At 41.2% G+C, this 16,639-nt stretch overlaps 1 protein-coding gene across 4 annotated transcripts in view; it reads left to right on the top strand.

Annotated features, from left to right (window-relative positions):
• The first annotated feature begins 242 nt into the window (after positions 1–242).
• The window catches only part of PIK3C2A (phosphatidylinositol-4-phosphate 3-kinase catalytic subunit type 2 alpha), a 50,382-nt gene continuing 33,985 nt past the window's right edge, over positions 243–16,639 (top strand). Inside the window, exons 1-2 of one of the 4 annotated variants that reach the window (XM_063158559.1) lie at positions 243–330; positions 11,577–12,751. In XM_063158559.1, coding sequence (XP_063014629.1) covers positions 11,642–12,751 — 1,110 coding nt within the window. In that variant the 5' untranslated portion in view covers positions 243–330; positions 11,577–11,641. Of the gene's footprint in view, positions 331–1,844; positions 1,863–8,184; positions 8,226–11,576; positions 12,752–16,639 lie in introns of those variants that run through there. The other 3 variants (XM_063158560.1, XM_063158561.1, XM_063158562.1) reach the window with 3 other exon arrangements.

Here is a 16,639-nt window from a genome sequence, read left to right as displayed (position 1 = left end):
GTTGGGCAAGTTCCCAGTCATGCCGAGCATTCTTGGGAAGATCGGCCGATAAGGGGAGGAAATGACGGAGAGTCACCCCAGCGCCACCCGGCCCCGCGGCCCCCCCACGGCCGCCCCGGCGGGACGGGCTCCCTGCTCGGGCCGGGCCGCGGCGGCGCTGCGGGCTCAGGTGAGGCGGCCCCGGGGCCGGGCCCGGCGCGGCGCCCGCCCCGCCCCGCTCCGCCCCGCGCGGCCGGGCGGAAGTGAGCGCAGCGCGGCGGAGCGGGGGGAGCTGCCCGCAGCCTGGAGCGCTCCCGCCGGGAGCAGCAGGGACGAGGGGAAATGGCCGAGGTAGGCGCGGGGAGCCCCGGGGGTCGGGCTGAGCTGCGGGCCCCGCGCCGTCCCGGCCCCGCCCTGCCGGGGCCGCTCGCTGCGCTCCCCGCCGTGCCCCGCTTCGCCCGCCCCTCCCGGGGGTCTCCGCGACCCTCGGCCTCCGGGCGCTGCTGCTGCCGCCGGCGCGGCCCTGGCGCGGCCCCGGTGCTGCCCGCGCTGCCGGGCGGCACCTGCGAGCGGCGGGCCCGGGCCCGGGGCAGCGCTGTCCGCACGGCCCGTCCGGTCCCGTCCCGTCCCGTCCCGCGGCTCTGCGGGCTCCCCGAGCCGGGCGGCGGCGGCACCGCCTGCGGGAAGCGCTTCCAGCCGGGAGCTGCGCGTCTGGAGCGCTGGAGCGGCGCCGCTCGGGGCGCGGACCGTCCGCAGCCGCTGCCCGCGCTCCGCAGGTGCCCGAGGTGCTGTTTGGACCCGGGGCTGAAGTCTCCGGGCGGCGGGCAGCTGTCACCGGCGCGGAGCGGGGAGCTCGGGAAGTGCCCGCGTAGGGGACACCTTGGCGGTCGCTGCGGACACCCAGCAGGTTTAGGTCTCCTTTGTGTTCATCACCTGGTTGGCTTTGGACGGGGTTGGCTCGGCCCGGGTTGGTGCGTGGCTGCGGTTCCAGAAAAGTTGGATGTTTACAAAGCTGATCCCTAAACAGCTCTGCTGTTTCCTCCCGGAGTTTTGCCGATATTTCTAGTGATACACGGAAGTTTGTGAGCGCCTTGCTGTTCTTGGCTCGCTCTAGTTTATTATTCTGTATCAACACAATAAAAAAGGTATTCCTGTACTTTTGTTAGCACAAGTAACCTCCCACTTCAGCTATGCTGTTGTTGGGGGGAGGATGTGGTAGCAAGATGCAGTTAAAAGCATTTGGAAGAAAAGGAGATTATTCTGATGGTCTTTCTACTCATTGTATTACTTACGACAAGCCTGAAACCAGAGCATAGCACAGTTAAACTGATTTGGGCTAGAGGAAAGATGCAGAGGTTTTAACCGATAACACTGCTTGTTTAATGCGGATCTCTTCCCAAAGGGAACTGAAAATGTAAGAAAAAATGTCTGATGTGTGTACAAGATGTTGTGCAATACTTGCTTTGAATATAAGCTGTGTTCAGGAGTAGTAGTGATGGATGATTTATGAAGAATCCAAAGGGGAAGCAGAAATGGGGCAGGGGAAATGAAATCAGACAAAAGTATTTTTTATATGGCTTTGTTGGCTTTGAAGGCAGTTGTGTGCTTCATTCTCCCAACACTGAGAGTGGGCCTGTAAAAAACTTTATGCATCTGGGAGGAAGAGAAGTTGCTTAAATTGGCCTCACTTGGCACATTTGTGGGAGAAGGAGAAAGGGATTATAATTCGCACCAAGTTCTGTTTGGTTTTTAGGGTTGTGTTTGTTCTTTTGTGAAAGCAAGTTGGAGCAAAACCGGTAAGAATAAGGGGACAGTGAAAGAAAGCTGCATAGAAGATAAAGGCAGAGGGAGAGAACACTGGCAGAAATTTCAAACACTGGAAGGTAAATGACCTTTTGGGGAGAGGATCACAAACCAGACAAGCAGTAGGTTGTTTAGAGTCTCATCTTCTTAAATGGTGTGCTGTATTTGAATATTATTTTACGTCTTTTAGAGATGCTTGTTTATGAAAAACACAAAGATCTCTGGAAATATTTAATATTTTGATTGATTTAATAAAATAGATTTGTCTTAATTACAGTGCATTAGTAACCCTGATTTATGTATTTGAGGTTCCTCTTTCCTGTGGGTTATTGTTGCCATCTCTGAGAGCTCAAAGGTTCATGAAGACATATAATCATTGTATGGAAATTGATGGTTTAGTGATTTTTATCTGATTTGAGTTGCTCTCTGTGTACTAACAAAGAAAATTGAACACCTTAAATGGAGAATGATGCATTTCAAAATGTCAAGTAAAAAAAAAAATACTGATTCTGTGTTCCTTTGTTTCATGCTTCTCAAATGAAATTGAAGCTGGTGGTATTTCTTACTCAGTGTTGCAGTTGTATTTGCTGCCTAGCTGAAGACATTTGGATTAAAAGTTGTTTAAGGAATAAAAATGCTGAGGTGATGTTTTGGAAGGCTTTTTTTTTGTTGTTGTCTTAGGCTTTGATGTGGGACCAAAACCAGACGGTATGGGGTTATTTAGAAAAATAAATGCTAGATTTGAATTTTATTAAAGCAGGATTGCATGTTGTTTGTCTTTTAAACTCTTGAACAATCTTAAGGCTGCCTTGTGGGAGCTTCAAAAGTTGCAGTGAAGTAACATTGGTGGGTAGAACAGTTGAAGTCCAACACTGACATGACTAAAATTGATAAAATATAACATCAGTCTTAAAGACATTCAGGTAAAGATCTTCCAGTTTTTTTGTTTTAGAAGTATTGCCTTTTAGTGTCTGCAGTCAGTACAGAAATTATTTGTTGGTGTTTATTTGTTTTCAGGATAATACAGCAAGTTTAAAAATGAGAGAGTATTACACAAATGTAAGTTGTTTGCTTTATGGATGTGTAACTGTGTAAACATATCGTTCTATTTTAAGTAAAACATGTGGATGTGTAATTAATTGCCAGAACCAGGGTTCAGTCTTTATCATCAATAAAATTAGTCATCTAATACAGCATCATCCAGCTCCTTTGTAGGTGAGGAGGTTGGTGTGATGTAACTTTGTGAGAAGAATGGTGAAGCTGTTTCCAGACTGGACAGGGAAGGGAAGGAGGAAATCTTTCGGTGTGCCAGTAATGATAAACCTCACTTAAGCTATAAAAATTTTAGAATGAAATGCTTTCGTCAATGCTCATATAAAACAAGTTATGAGAAGCTTTACTTCGATCTGTAACTTTGTAGAAATGCAGCCTGAAAGTGTTTCCTTAGATTAAGCTGTCCAAGTGATGGTCACTTCAGAGGGAAGAAATGGAACTGGGAGGGAGAAGGTATGTCTGCATGTTTCATGGAACTTGTAATTTGAAGTTACAAACAAAACATCACTTACAAAACCCAGCCGCAACTTGCAGTGTGTAGAGTGTGAGGAGCTTGTGCTGTTTGTGCTAAGGGAATGTCACTGGTTCAGATCTGGAGGTTGTTTAGTGCATGGTGACCCAGAGGAAATAACTGAGGTTGTAGCTGATGTTTGTAAGGACTGATCAAGAACAGGTCATCAATAACTGATCTGATCTTCTCTTAGGATGTAGTCACAGCAGAGGAGCAGAGTGTGGTGTTATAAGGTGAGAGCTGGAAGTTTACCTGAGTTCAGCATCCACCTGAACAAATTCCTGATGAGGACTCTTGATGAACTTTTTCATCTTAGAGAAGTTCCCTCAGGATTCAGGAAGTACTCGAGTGCCAAATTAGTGGACACTAGAAGGGTATTGAGGAAGTGTTTATGTTGGTTTAGCTTTTTCCCATTTGCATTTCCAAAGCCACCTTTAGAGACAAGATAAGGATGAGATGAACCTTTGGTCTGAGTGTAGCCACCCTGTTCAGTTCTCTACCTGTGTACTGTACAAAAACCAAACCCAAACAAACCCTGTAATTGTTGAATCAATACATGTGATAAGCATTTAGTATTTTCTAATGGATAAAGCCCCGAGGTACACGCGAATGGTGCATTTTTTTCTGTCAATTAGTAATCAGCAATTCTGCTCAATCTCCTGTGAATATGAGGTGTGTGACTAAGAAGCATCTGCTGGTTATATCTGAAACTGTGCAAGTTTCCTGCCTGAGGGGAAACTCAGCTGCTGAAGCAAGTGGTGGAAATAATTTGGCTACTGCAGCAGAATTGCATTAGGTTAGACTGGTAGGGTGATACTAATACAGTGATACAGAGTTAAGTGTGGGCACAGCTGAGGTGTCAGTGTTTCCCCCCCATGGATGTTTTTGATGATGTTTTGTTGAAGGTGTGTGTTGTGCACTGCTGCACAATGAGTAAAATAGGATCTCTGTGGGGGAGGGTTGTTTTCATCTCCCTGTGCTAACAGCCTCTGTGCCTTGCATCATGAGCCTCCTGCACTTCGCTGTGTTTTCAGTGTTTTGTGATATAGGAGGATGTCTGCAGGGCTTACTTCAGGCACATAATTTAGGAAAAATTGATATTTTAGCATTGTCCTCTCTATGCTGCAAAATATTGTAGAACTATATAGGAAGTGTTTGGGGATCTCTGTTGTGGTAATTGAAGCAGACAGCACAGGTGTTTCTTTTCTCTTTCTCTCTTCTACCTACACTAGACACTTTCTATGGTTTTGATAAAATTTGATATGTAGTTTAAAATGTTGTCTGTCTTCTGTTTAGTACCACTGGGATCAGGATTAATGCAAGTACTAGTTTATCTACATGCTCCAGGTAATTTGTAATGCTCTACTGGGGTCAGGCCCCACACTGCATGAATAACTAAGGTCCCTTCCAGCCTTAATTGTTCCATGAAAGTGATATTCCAGAATAAAATTACTTTGCAAGTCAGGAATTACTGCACCAGTTATTCAGCTGGGGAATCAAAATATTTGGGACAGTGACCTCGTTTAAAGAATGGGAAAAAGCCAACAGCTAATGTTGATTCTGTGTGAAAGTTTGCATTGCCTGAGTGTTTTCAAGTAGCCTTTGAAAAGTGGCATTGGTGGGGGATTGTGTATGTCAGGGTGACGTGGAGAAAAGCACCACTTAGGTGTCTGTAGAGCAAGGGAACCAATGCAAAGGTTTTAAAAGCAGACTTTTGAAACAGGAGAAGTGGAATTGAAAGCATTATTCTGTAAGGAGAAATATTGCAACAGAACTGAATTCCTAGCCTTTGTCAGACAATGAGGGTAATAAGCTTGGCTGTAAGGCATGGAAAAAACTATCTTGGCCAAGTGCATCGGAATGAGACAGCCTGGGATGCCATCAGTTTCATTCTTGCTCTTTTCTGGTACCTGCATCCCGAAAATACTGGGCAGGAACAGGATAGAAGGATGCTGTTAGAGAGCTGAGAACAGGATAGGGAGAAATACAGGGATGAAACCCATGCCAAGCTTCCTGTTGATTTGTGTCTTCCTCTGATTGGCTTTAAGGACTTCTTGCCACGATTCAATCATTTGTAAAGTTTATCCTGGTGATAAATCTGCAGAGTCCAGTTATATGAGCTCATGCTACAGTTTTCTTTGAGCTGTGACACCCAGTGTTCTTGGCAGGGTCAGGGTTTTTGTTTTTATGAAACTTTCATGGAATTCAATTATCTTTATGACCCCCATCTATCTCTTAACAGACCGAAATGGAGTGCTGGTTAGGTTCAGAATTTGAGGGGAGGAGTATAATAGCAGAGATGTGCTGAGTAAGCTTTCAAACCTGCTGTACCAAATCTGCATGCACCCACATCTACTGAGGGATGAGCTTGCAGTGGCCAGTGGTGCAGACCAGTGCAGGCAAGAGTGTGGCCATGGGAAACACATGATCTGTGGGGATCTGCCTGGAGCATCATGACAGATGCAGCCATGCTTTGTCTCTCTTGAAACATTGATCAAAACCTGAAGATTCAAATTTAACAGCAGCTACAAAGTGTGCCACATCTACTAATGATCCTCTGCACAGTGTCTTGGGTGAAAATTGATTTCAGTAGTTCATACATTTTTATAAGCAGTGAAACAGCTGAGGTTGGATTTTTCAAGGGATTTGTTGCTGATGTTGAAAGACCTTAAAGGCTGAGACTTCCTGTTCTAGTGCTAGAAACATCCTATTCTTGCCTATCCCTTGAGATCAAAGGTTTTGTGATGAAATTGTACTTTTTAGGCATAAATGAAATTTCAAAATCAGAGTGAAGAGATGCAGTTCCTGCTTAGGTATTTATGATCTGAATTATTTGAGCAAAACAAATGAAATTAGTGTTGGTTCAGGGTTTGTGCCTAATTAAAAATTGCAACTGTGTTTGAGCAAGTGAAATTGTCCTTGGAGGTTCTGTAGATATGAGCTGAAACAAAATGTATTCAATTTTCTGGTTAACTTTGTTTATCTCATTTGTAAGGAGGCACCTACTAATTGTAATAAAATGACTGGATTAGAGAAGCTACTAAGTTTTTAGTGGAAAGATAGTGTTAAAGCTATACAGTTCTATCACACTGACCTTTCAGAACTGTTTGTTATTGTGAAAACCCTCAGTTTAAACCTAACATTATTTTAAAAGAATAACAGCTTTACTTCAAGAAGTCATGCCATGAGTATGTGCTCAGTTTTTTTTCTCAGTTTGTAGCAATCTGAATGCATCTGGCAGAGAGGGCTCCTGAACATCAAAGTTCCTGTGACTTTTTTGTTTCTTTTTTTGCTAAGGAGTTTTCCTGCTGTGGCAAATGTCTGGCTATGAATTCCTTTGCAGATGATTAATATTTTCCACAGTATTTTACTGCTGTCATATTTTGCTAAGTTTTCCCTGATTTCCCATAAAACTGCTACTGTCTCTGGTATGCAGGCAAGATTTGTTAATTCCTAAGTTAGCTATGATCCAATGTGAGGCACATGCTTCAAGTATTTTTATTTTTGGTTTCTCTAATGGCAAAATAACCTCAAAGTTACTTTGAAAATTGCACTTGTTTTGAGGAAGCACTAGCTACTGTATGCCAGAGCCTTGCTTTATAAGGAATGCAGGAAATGGCCTGACTTGTTATCATTGCTTCTGTATTTAGTGCTTGGACTCCAGGGAATTTATGTGCACTGATTTCTGATAGCTATGAAGTACTTCTTGTCAAGAAATTAGCAAATAATACGTTCTGTGCTTGCGTAGAACAAATTATAAATAGGGTATTACAAGCCTTGGGTGCTTTTGGAAAGAAAGCTGTGCAACTCATCTGGAATAGAGAAGAATGGTGACATGTACATGAGCAGATGGTGAGATTACCTCTGCTTAAGGTAAAACGATTTATGTCTGCTGAAGTCATCCCCTGCTCATTAAGATAGGAAACTAATTTTGATTTTGGGAGTCTTTGTCCTGGTAGAGATGTAATGTCCTGTATTGGTTCCCTGAAGTTTCTTACCAGAAAACTATAAATTCCTTATTGGAAAGAAATTTCTTTATGCTTCCATTTTATGTATTTGCTAGACTAGTGCATATATTAATTTTTTTTTTTAATTTAAGCCTAAGTGAAAATCTAACATTCATTTCCATTCCATGTAGATGCTTTGATCTGAAGGAGATGGTCAGGCATCTTGCAGTTTCTTGGTTCTTGAGTATTAATGCGTTCTTGCTATTTTATTTTTTTTAAGAATATTTTATTCATTTGAAAGAATGAGTGATGTGCAGTACTCAAAATTGTATAGCAGTGCACAGGTACTTGAGTGATCAGATTAACTTTTGGCTCTAAATGCATTTATATAAAATTGTTACCAAGGAAGTGTTGCTCTTGCAGAAACCCTGCTAGACTGGAGCCAAAGGGGTTTGCAGACTCCTGTGGGATCACAGCTGGTTGAGAAGGAAAATACTGCCCCAAATTAGGGAAACCTGACTGCAAGAGACATTACCCTTGCTCAGGGTTGAGGTTTAAGACCCACTTTTAAAGGAAACAGGTGATGTTCTGCTAGAGCAGTGGAAATGTGGCAACTTCACCCAAATATGAATGTGTCTGTTTAATTTCAAAATTAGGGGACAAGTAAGTGGTGTAGGGATTGTTTTATTACTTCTGAATTTCTGTTATAATCTCTTCAATGGCTTTGGCTTTCCTTTAAAAATAAATGAAATGTTTCTCACGTTCTTAGAGTGCTTGGCAAGAGGAGGGCTCTTGAAGGTGAACAGATTGACAGCTGAAAATGATTATTACTGTTACTTAAAATAGTGTGCAGCAGTTCAGATGAGAGCACTCCTAGCTCTGTAAAGATCACTTCTGGGTCTTCAGTGACCTCCAGTTGTTGCAAACTTCTGGTGAGTTCCTATAGCTTGGTCAGTAATGGTTCAGGATTCCAGGATTTGAATTGAAACTTATTTTTCTGAGTGTTTGAGGAGTTCCCTGCTGATAGATGATCCTGTTGGAATTTGCCCTTCTCTTTGTAAATGTTGGAGAAGTTTAAATTCTGCTCACCCTCTGCCTTTGAACTTAAATGGCTGCAAAGTGAGAGGTTCAAAGTGAAGCTAAACTTACATGAAAAAGTTAACTAATGCTGCATGGTTAGCATTTAAAAGGAGGTCTGTCAGTATTTTAGTCATGCTTATGCCTAGGGAGCTTTTCTTCTGATGTGTTATATGAATTTACCGCTTAGAACTGGTGTGCAGCATGAAGTTTTGCCAAAACTATTGCAATTTCATAAGATTTTTTTGTATCAGTTTTTTAATGTCGAACTGTTTGAAAAAAGCCTGCAGTCTGCTTATGAAATTTGATGGAAATTTATACACTGACTTTAGGAGTTTCCCAAGGACAGGACTTAAATACATCAATCCCATTATGTGTATGTATGCTGTTGAGGCTGTCTTACAAAGAATAAGGCTGGAATTCAATTTTTCAGATAACCACTAACAATAACCTTCTATCTGGAGTGCTGGAAGTCACTGGATTTGTCAGTGCAAGTGTGCTGTCATAAACTGACCGAAATACAGCCTGCAACGTGAAATTGTGAGATAAACAAGCATTTACTGCATGGCTGGGGTTCTCCTGATGCTGTGGATGAAGGTGCTGTGGCAGCTGTGCACCGTGTTTCTCAGAGCTGAGGAATGTGAGTTTATCTGCAGTTGTGACTTGGTGGAACAGTGACTCTCCTTGTGAACAGGAGACTGCTTGCTGGTATGGAGATCAAGGCCATTCAGCAGACAAATAAGGCTTTTTTTTTCTTTTAAGAGCTGGCTGATGTTTTTATATAAATACTTTGAAAATTGTATGAATTTTTTTCCATCTGCTAAAGAAAAAATCACTTGTAATTATCAATCAGCCCCTGAATGGGTTGATAATCTTGTAAGTTGTAGCCCAAGCAGTTCGAATAGTCTCAGAAAGTATGATTCTATTTTATTTTTTTTTAATAAAGTTCAGGAAAAAGCCCAGCTGCTCTTTAGAATCCTTAGGCAACAGCAACACTCTGAAAACTGCAAACTGCACTTCCTCAGGCTGCTGCTTCTTGGAATTCTTGAGAGGACTTTGTAAGTCAGGGTGTTCTTGCATCTAAAATCTGACATAGCAGTTTAAACCAGTTGTAAGTTAATGAAGAGATTAAAGCAGCTTAGCTTTCTAGACAGTCTGAGAAGGTGGTGTCAAGTATATGAGATGTCTCATTAGGATATTATCTGTGGCTGTAGGCTTAGACCATCTACAAAATACTCAGTACATCTTCAGGAGAAGCTTTAGTACGATTGTCCTGCTGACAGGAGTGTACTAAATAATTGAAGGCCACAATTGTGCCATTAATGGGACCAGAGGCCTACATTGTTTATAAAGGAAGCCAGCAAAATAGTTTTGGGGTTTTAAATTTATTTTCTGATTGTGTTTTATGCTGAGCTCTGGAGATAGGCAGCCGACAGGACAAGACTTCTTCCTAATGGCAATATTTATGGCTTTAATGGGTGTCAAACACTGCAGCTTCATATACTGTACGAAAGAGGCTGTGGTGTCAATTTTTTTCTGTAGACTTTGTCTGTGCTGAATATTTACATCATTATCCTGTGGCTTGATTCATACCTGTAACTTCCAAAGCTCCTCCTTAAGACTTTTTGCCCCAGGACTTGAGTTGTGTGGTTTTCAGGGTTTTATAATCCTGTTAGTCTGTCACTGTTTCAGTCTTTCTGAAGACATCCTCTTTCGTGTACTTGTCTTGGTAATTGTAACATCATTTCTGATTTAATTTTGCTTTGTGAGGTGTTTCACTTGGATTTGTCTTCAGATTGAGCTGAAATGTATAGAACCTCTTATAAAGATGTCTGTCCTTCACACTATAAGCCATTGAAATGAAGTAGATAAAACAAAAGCTTGGCCAGACTTAAAGAATTTAAAGAATCTGTTATAAATCTGCTAAGAATCTTGCTGTCTGTGTGGGGAGTCCAGAGAAATACAGTCACTTTGTTTGAAGCACATCTCGCTGGTTTGATTCAAGAAGGGGGAAAAAAAACCCTATCTAAAATCCAAACCCTTCTAATGGGTGTGAATTGAAAGAGAACATAAAGAATTTTGAGTTATCTGCCTTATTTGCTGCAGAAAATTCTTAATTTGTAGATTGTTGCAAGATTTAAACCCAGAATGATTTCCATCTACAAGGCTCATCTAGTTCAGTGAAACTGTGTTTTAATGAGGATTGCTGATTATGTAACCTTCCTAGCAGAAACTCATTATTCCTGATTTTTATCCTGCTGCTCAGTGTGCATACTGGCTGTTGCTGGAAGACATCTTATCTCCTGAGCTCAGACCCTGCTTTGTGCAAAAAGCTGCAGAATAAAGTAGGAATAATGCTGAAAAATAATGCAGTTCTTGTGGTAATCTCTTGCAAGATTATTTTAATAAAGAGTCTGCATAGAGATTGTAGTGAATATGGGAAGTTGTATCATAGTCCTAAACACAAGACTGGAACTGGAGAAATGTAAAATACCATTTTCTTGGTGGTGGCCTTAAGCAAAAGTGACCTTTAGGAGTTTCTTTCCTTACCTAGCAATGAATGACACTTCCTGTAAAGGGCTGTTAAAGAGATTAGTCAATGAGCAGCTGTACTTAAATAGCTTCTTTTGCTTGTCCAAGAAATATCATTTCAAAAGCATTATTTTTAAGAGGGTAAAGTACAACATTTTCCAAAGGAAGAGAGGTCCTTCAGTGTCATTATGACCATTACAATCATGGTACAGCAGTTTGAAAGGTCTGGTTTGTAATCTGGTGAAGTAAGGTGGAAGTCCTCTTGATAACGTGCTTTATCAATGCTGTATTTGTGTAGTCTTTAGAACAACTTCTGCTCCCAAGGCTGCACCTGTGTGATTGCTCAAGTCTGAAAACCGCTACGTACCTGAGGGTGCCTCTTGTGTGCCTTGGGTCTAGTGGGGCCAAAAGCAGCCAAGTGCTTACTAGCACCAGTGGGCAGAGTAAGAAAAATAAATGGGTCTTGCACAATTCAGTGACCATGTATTTATTTGTGTGGCTTCTTTTTAAGTTTGACACTCCCTCCCCTCAAATAAACAAAAATTGGCCTCTTCAAAATTTTTCATCCTGGGTTTCAGAGGGACACGTGCAACTCAGTCAGCTGGTGGTGTGTGACAGTAGTTGTCTATGTATGATTTGTTGCATGTGTTTCTAATGTTTCTTTTCCTTTCCAGGTCTGCTGAATCCGCTCTGAAGCCAAGGGTGGACAGGCAGTGCAAGGGAAGTGTTGCTGCTTTACATGGACACCTGCTCGTGCGGCATGGCCCAGATATCCAGCAGCAATGGATTCAAACAGCGCTCCTCACCTTCTCTGTCAGCCCCAAGGGCAAAAGATGTGGACAAAGAGGAGGCACTGCAGATGGAAGCTGAGGCGTTAGCCAAGATGCAGAAAGAGAGAGGTGTAGCTGGTAATAAACAAACCTTTCATTCTTTGAGCAGCCCCAGACAAAAAGCACAGACTCATAACAAGCAGGACCATGATCTCATGGTGTTTCCAGAGGCTGATGCCAAGAGCATGGAAGATAAACTAAGTACCATTGACATAGAGAAGCTTACTCATGCTGAACTAGAGAAACTGCTGCTGGATGACAACTTTGAATCTAGTAAAGTACCTACATTACCAGCAAGTCCTATTTTGAGCCCATCTGTGTCTTCACAATTTTATCTTGGGCCCACGGGTCAGAGGAGACAGTGGACACCTGGAATACCAGCACCTGTGACATGCACTTTACCTCCTATTTACACCTCAGCTTCTTACACAAAACAGACTGGTGTATTTCAGAATGGATTCCATCCAAGTATGTCGTCCTACCCCCCTAGAGAGCCTATTTATCTTGGTCTTCCTAGACAGTCACAATACATTTCCTACCCCCTGGCAGCTACCACACCTTTCCACCCACATGGAAGCCTACCTTTCTACCCTCCAGTGCTCACACCAGAAATGGCAAAAGTATTTGACAAAATTGCAAGCACTTCAGAGTTCCTGAGGAACGGGAAGTCGAGCACGGACCTAGAAATGACTTCCATAAAGTCTGCAGTGTCCAACCTGCCTGCCTCAGAGAGCTGTGGGGATGTCAGTAAATTCGACTGGCTGGATTTGGATCCTCTGAGTAAACCAAAAGTGGACACTGTGGAGACTCTAAACAAGGCAGAGGGTGATGGAGAGAGGCCTTCAGGTATGACTGCTGAAGATCCGTGGGATGCTGTTCTGTTGGAAGAAAAGCTGTTACTAAATTGTCACCTGGAGAGAAAGGTGAATGGGAAATCTTCTGGAGCCACAGTCACGAGGAGTCAGTCCTTAAACATGAGAACAACTCAGCTTGCAAAGTTACAGGGCCAAACATCACAGGTATGTCAATCACTATCTTGGAATTGCAGTATAACAGTAAAGATTAATGACAGTATTTAAAGACACTTTAAGGTCTGTTACTTATTTTATGTGTATTACTTGGCTTGAGCAGTGACCAAATAATGTGATGTTATGGCATATGTATTAGTGCTGTTCAGAAAATTGAATATAACTACTGAATTATCTCCCAAAATACCTTTGCCCTTGTGTAATCCTTCCATATTTACTGGGAAAATTGCTGATTTTCAACTCAACACTCCAGTAAGAAATAGAAATAATACTCAGCACAATAAAGTGTCTAAATCATATTGATAAATATTTCAATTTTATGAGCAATTCACATGATGCTGTGAAATAAAAAGGTGGTGAGCTAAGCACTGAAAGTTTTATCTTGTTTTTTACAAGACCAGGGTAGAAAACTTTCCTTCTGTGTAGGAATGCTGGACAGAACTTTTGGTTATACTGTGCTGGGTGGTGGAGTGGCTGTTGTGTCAGAAACTCTGTGCTGCTCTAGAAGAAGGCAAACCATCTTTGTGTGATGTTACTTTTATCAGGCAGGGCAAAAGGATGTTTGAGAGATTATTCTCTAGGATCATTTTATTGAAACATTAAAACCAAACTCTCAACAGGGGCTTTAGTTATGGCACTCCTATCTTTGAACATGGAGCACATGCAGTTTGTGTCAAAAGCAAGCTGTGCAGCAGGTGATCAATACTGTCACAGCCTCACCTGCTTAATTACACACCATTAGGGCATCCTACTTTTTCCCAGGTCCAGTAAAAGAACTGTAGGTTATTTAACTTTTTCTATATTTTTTTTTTCTGTGATAATTCCACCACAAAAAAAATACCCACATTGTGTTTTAAAATATTAGTCAGCTCACTAGAAAGTGGAAATGAATACTTCTGGGTATTGGGGTTTTTTTTGGAGGACTAAAAGAGAAGTGGAGAAGTTTTCAGTGGAAAAGCCAGCACCCTGGCAAGTGTGATAATGGCCAAAAAAATTTTATTTGGAGGAACTGGTTAGAGAATAGGAATTAAACTGTTTGTTTTCTTTGGAGACTTTGGTTTACAGATGTTTTAAATCTTAGGTGTTGTTTTTCTAGGTGTTTTTAATAGGCTAGGGACATGCTGTAAAAAACCAACTGTTATCACTCAAGGATATTTTACAAATAATTCCTTATATCTTCCCTCCCCACCCCCAGACTGGAGGAGGTTTTTTCTCAGAAATAGGAATATTTACTAGACTGTGGCCTAAAAAGCTGTCTAAATTTCCAGTGAAGTGAAATTTTTGGCCCCTCATTTGAAGGGTTTCCTGTTTTTTCTGGGTTAGGTGTCAGTATTCTGGCAAAACTTCAGTAGAAGGCCAGTGGAGAAGGAATAAAAACCACCCTGAAACCCAAAAAATCCATTTATCTCTGGTTTTGTGCCATGTGTACAGCTCTTGGGTCTGACTTAATTTTTTTTCCCCATTTGCTGTTGAGCTGTGATACTTTAGCTCTGTTATTTAGTAGTATTTGGAGAGGCATGTACATTTGGGCTCAAGCAGTTTGTTTCTCAGTTTGCTGTGTCACCTGGTGATGTGTTTGTCAGTCTGTCAGTGCTGGTTGGTTGGCTGTAATTAACTCCTGGCTAATAACTGGGCTGCACGGGAGCAGTGCTTCTCAGGTGGTGTCTGTAGGAAGTGATGTTTGACTGTTGCTGAATGAAATCTGCCTTTATGCATTCCAGGCTTTTTCAAGAATGTGGGATTTCAAAGGGTCTGTCCTGTTGATAAGGTCCAGTCTCCTGATATTTGCATGTCATGTACTGACTCCTGGTTCATAAATGAAGTTCAGGCTCTGCCTTCACATGTGGTCTTTTCTTCCTGCCACTTTTGATTTAAAGGCTGCTCCAGCTCCTCCTCGTCAGTCATCTGATTTTCAGCAGAGCACATTTGTAACTAGCTCTTAGCAAATGTTCTTCTTTCAGGATGGAACAGCAGGTACTTAAGATGAAAGAATCATTTTGATATTTACCTCAACATGTTACAAGAGATGGTGACTTTCTGTCAGCTTTCACTGCAGGCTCTGTGTGAGAGCTTCTCTTTGCTTTTTTATTTTTTTGAAGATGACTTATGAGAATTTTAGCTCTCTGTGTGAGAGCACAGGATACCACGTGCCTTGTACATCAGCAATAAACCCTCATTACAGGCAGGGCCATCCTGCTTGGTACTCTTTTATTTATGATAACACAACAACATCAATTAATTTTTAAGTCACCATCTTTTTCAAACAAGTTCTTAATTTGTAGCAGACTTCTGCAGTGAATGCCCAATTGAAGGTTTGAGATTTACTTTCCACTTGTGCCCCTCCAGACACTCTAGTTCTAGCCTGTGTTATGAAGGTAGGTGCTGATACAGGACTGTGAGTTAGCAGGCTTGTTTCTGCTGAGTTATTAAAGAAGAAAATAAATAGATTTAAAGATGAATCTCTCAATTACAGATCTTTGAAATATAACCTGGATAGTATCTCTTTTGCTTATCCTGTGCTTCTACTTTATTTTCTAGTTTAAATAATTTTCTACTCAGTATAATAGAAAGCTGAGTTATGTGGCCTCTATTTTTTACAGTTCTCTTGTATTTTACCCCATTTACCCTGGGTTTATAGGTTCTTCAAAGTATACTTTTAAGTCTTACATCTTAACCGTGTCAGGATCATTCCCCCCAAACCCTTCCTGAAAAACTCAGTCTCATTGCCCCTTTAGAAAAAAACATTAGTATTTTGATTCAATCAAAAATATTTTTTGATTCTATCAAAACTTATGACTGTCTGTTTAACCCCTTAATCAATAGATTGTTTTGTTTTGATGAAGTATCTATTTTTGTATTGCCTATTTTATGTATATATTCATATTTGAAGTAACTATACATTTAGTATTCCCCCTTAAATACTTCAGTGTTTGTCACTCATTTCTGAAAGCAGAAGCATCATTTTGTCCTCTTTTATGTGTTGTTTTCTCTTGCTTTCCACAGAGCTGCTGAGTATTGTGACTTTGTATACTCATGGAATTTTATTTAACTTGACTTTTGTTAGTTTATTGGGGTTTGGGTTTGTTTGCCATTGTTCAGATTAATTATATTTACAGATCACTTCTATTTTTGCAGCCTGTGCTGACATGAACTATTTATCTCATTTGGCCTGAAGTCCTTTCTTTCAAGTTATTTCCTGTTTGACTGATGATAGCTTTTGCACCTCCTAGATTGACCCAAGTGGAAGTTAAATTAAAATTCTACTTGTTACTCAAAACCCATCTGAGTCCAGTGGGTTTAAATAGAATTCTTAGTTTGTCAGAGCTTGTTGTCCTGAAATTATTTTCCCAAAAGTGATGAAAAATTAATGTTGAAGTTCAGCTAAAAGTAAGGTATTTGATGTTCTTAGTTTTCCACTAGGAGGTCTTTTCCATCATTACATATTTGTAATAACATGAGGTTTCTCTCCTTAGCCAAGTGTGACCCTGAGGTGAACCATGGATAACCAAATCTGGTTTTTAATTTGCTCATTAGATTAGAATTTATTATTTACCCTGGCTAAGCTTGCATGTGTTGACATGCCTTGTTAGTTCCCCAAACTTTGAATTTAACACTAGAATAACCTGCAAATTTTTCTGTAAGGAATTCAGAAGTGTCACACAGTGGCATGAAGTGGTGTTTCATCACTGGTGTGACTTTATTTAAGTGGGCTCCTTGTTTAATGCTTTCATCCTATTTGTAATACTCCTTAAAGAGTTTATTAATAGAATTTAACATTTGTAGAGGCAGCTTCTTGATTTACAGTGGCTGAGTTTGGTGTTGAGTGCCAGCCAGCAGGTGATGAACCTTCATCAGAGGTGTTTGCCTTTCCCTGGGTAT

This window comes from Melospiza melodia, chromosome 6 (assembly GCF_035770615.1).
Source record: "Melospiza melodia melodia isolate bMelMel2 chromosome 6, bMelMel2.pri, whole genome shotgun sequence".
NCBI classification, from domain to species: Eukaryota; Metazoa; Chordata; class Aves; order Passeriformes; family Passerellidae; genus Melospiza; species Melospiza melodia.
This window is presented reverse-complemented; position numbering and strand designations above follow the sequence as displayed.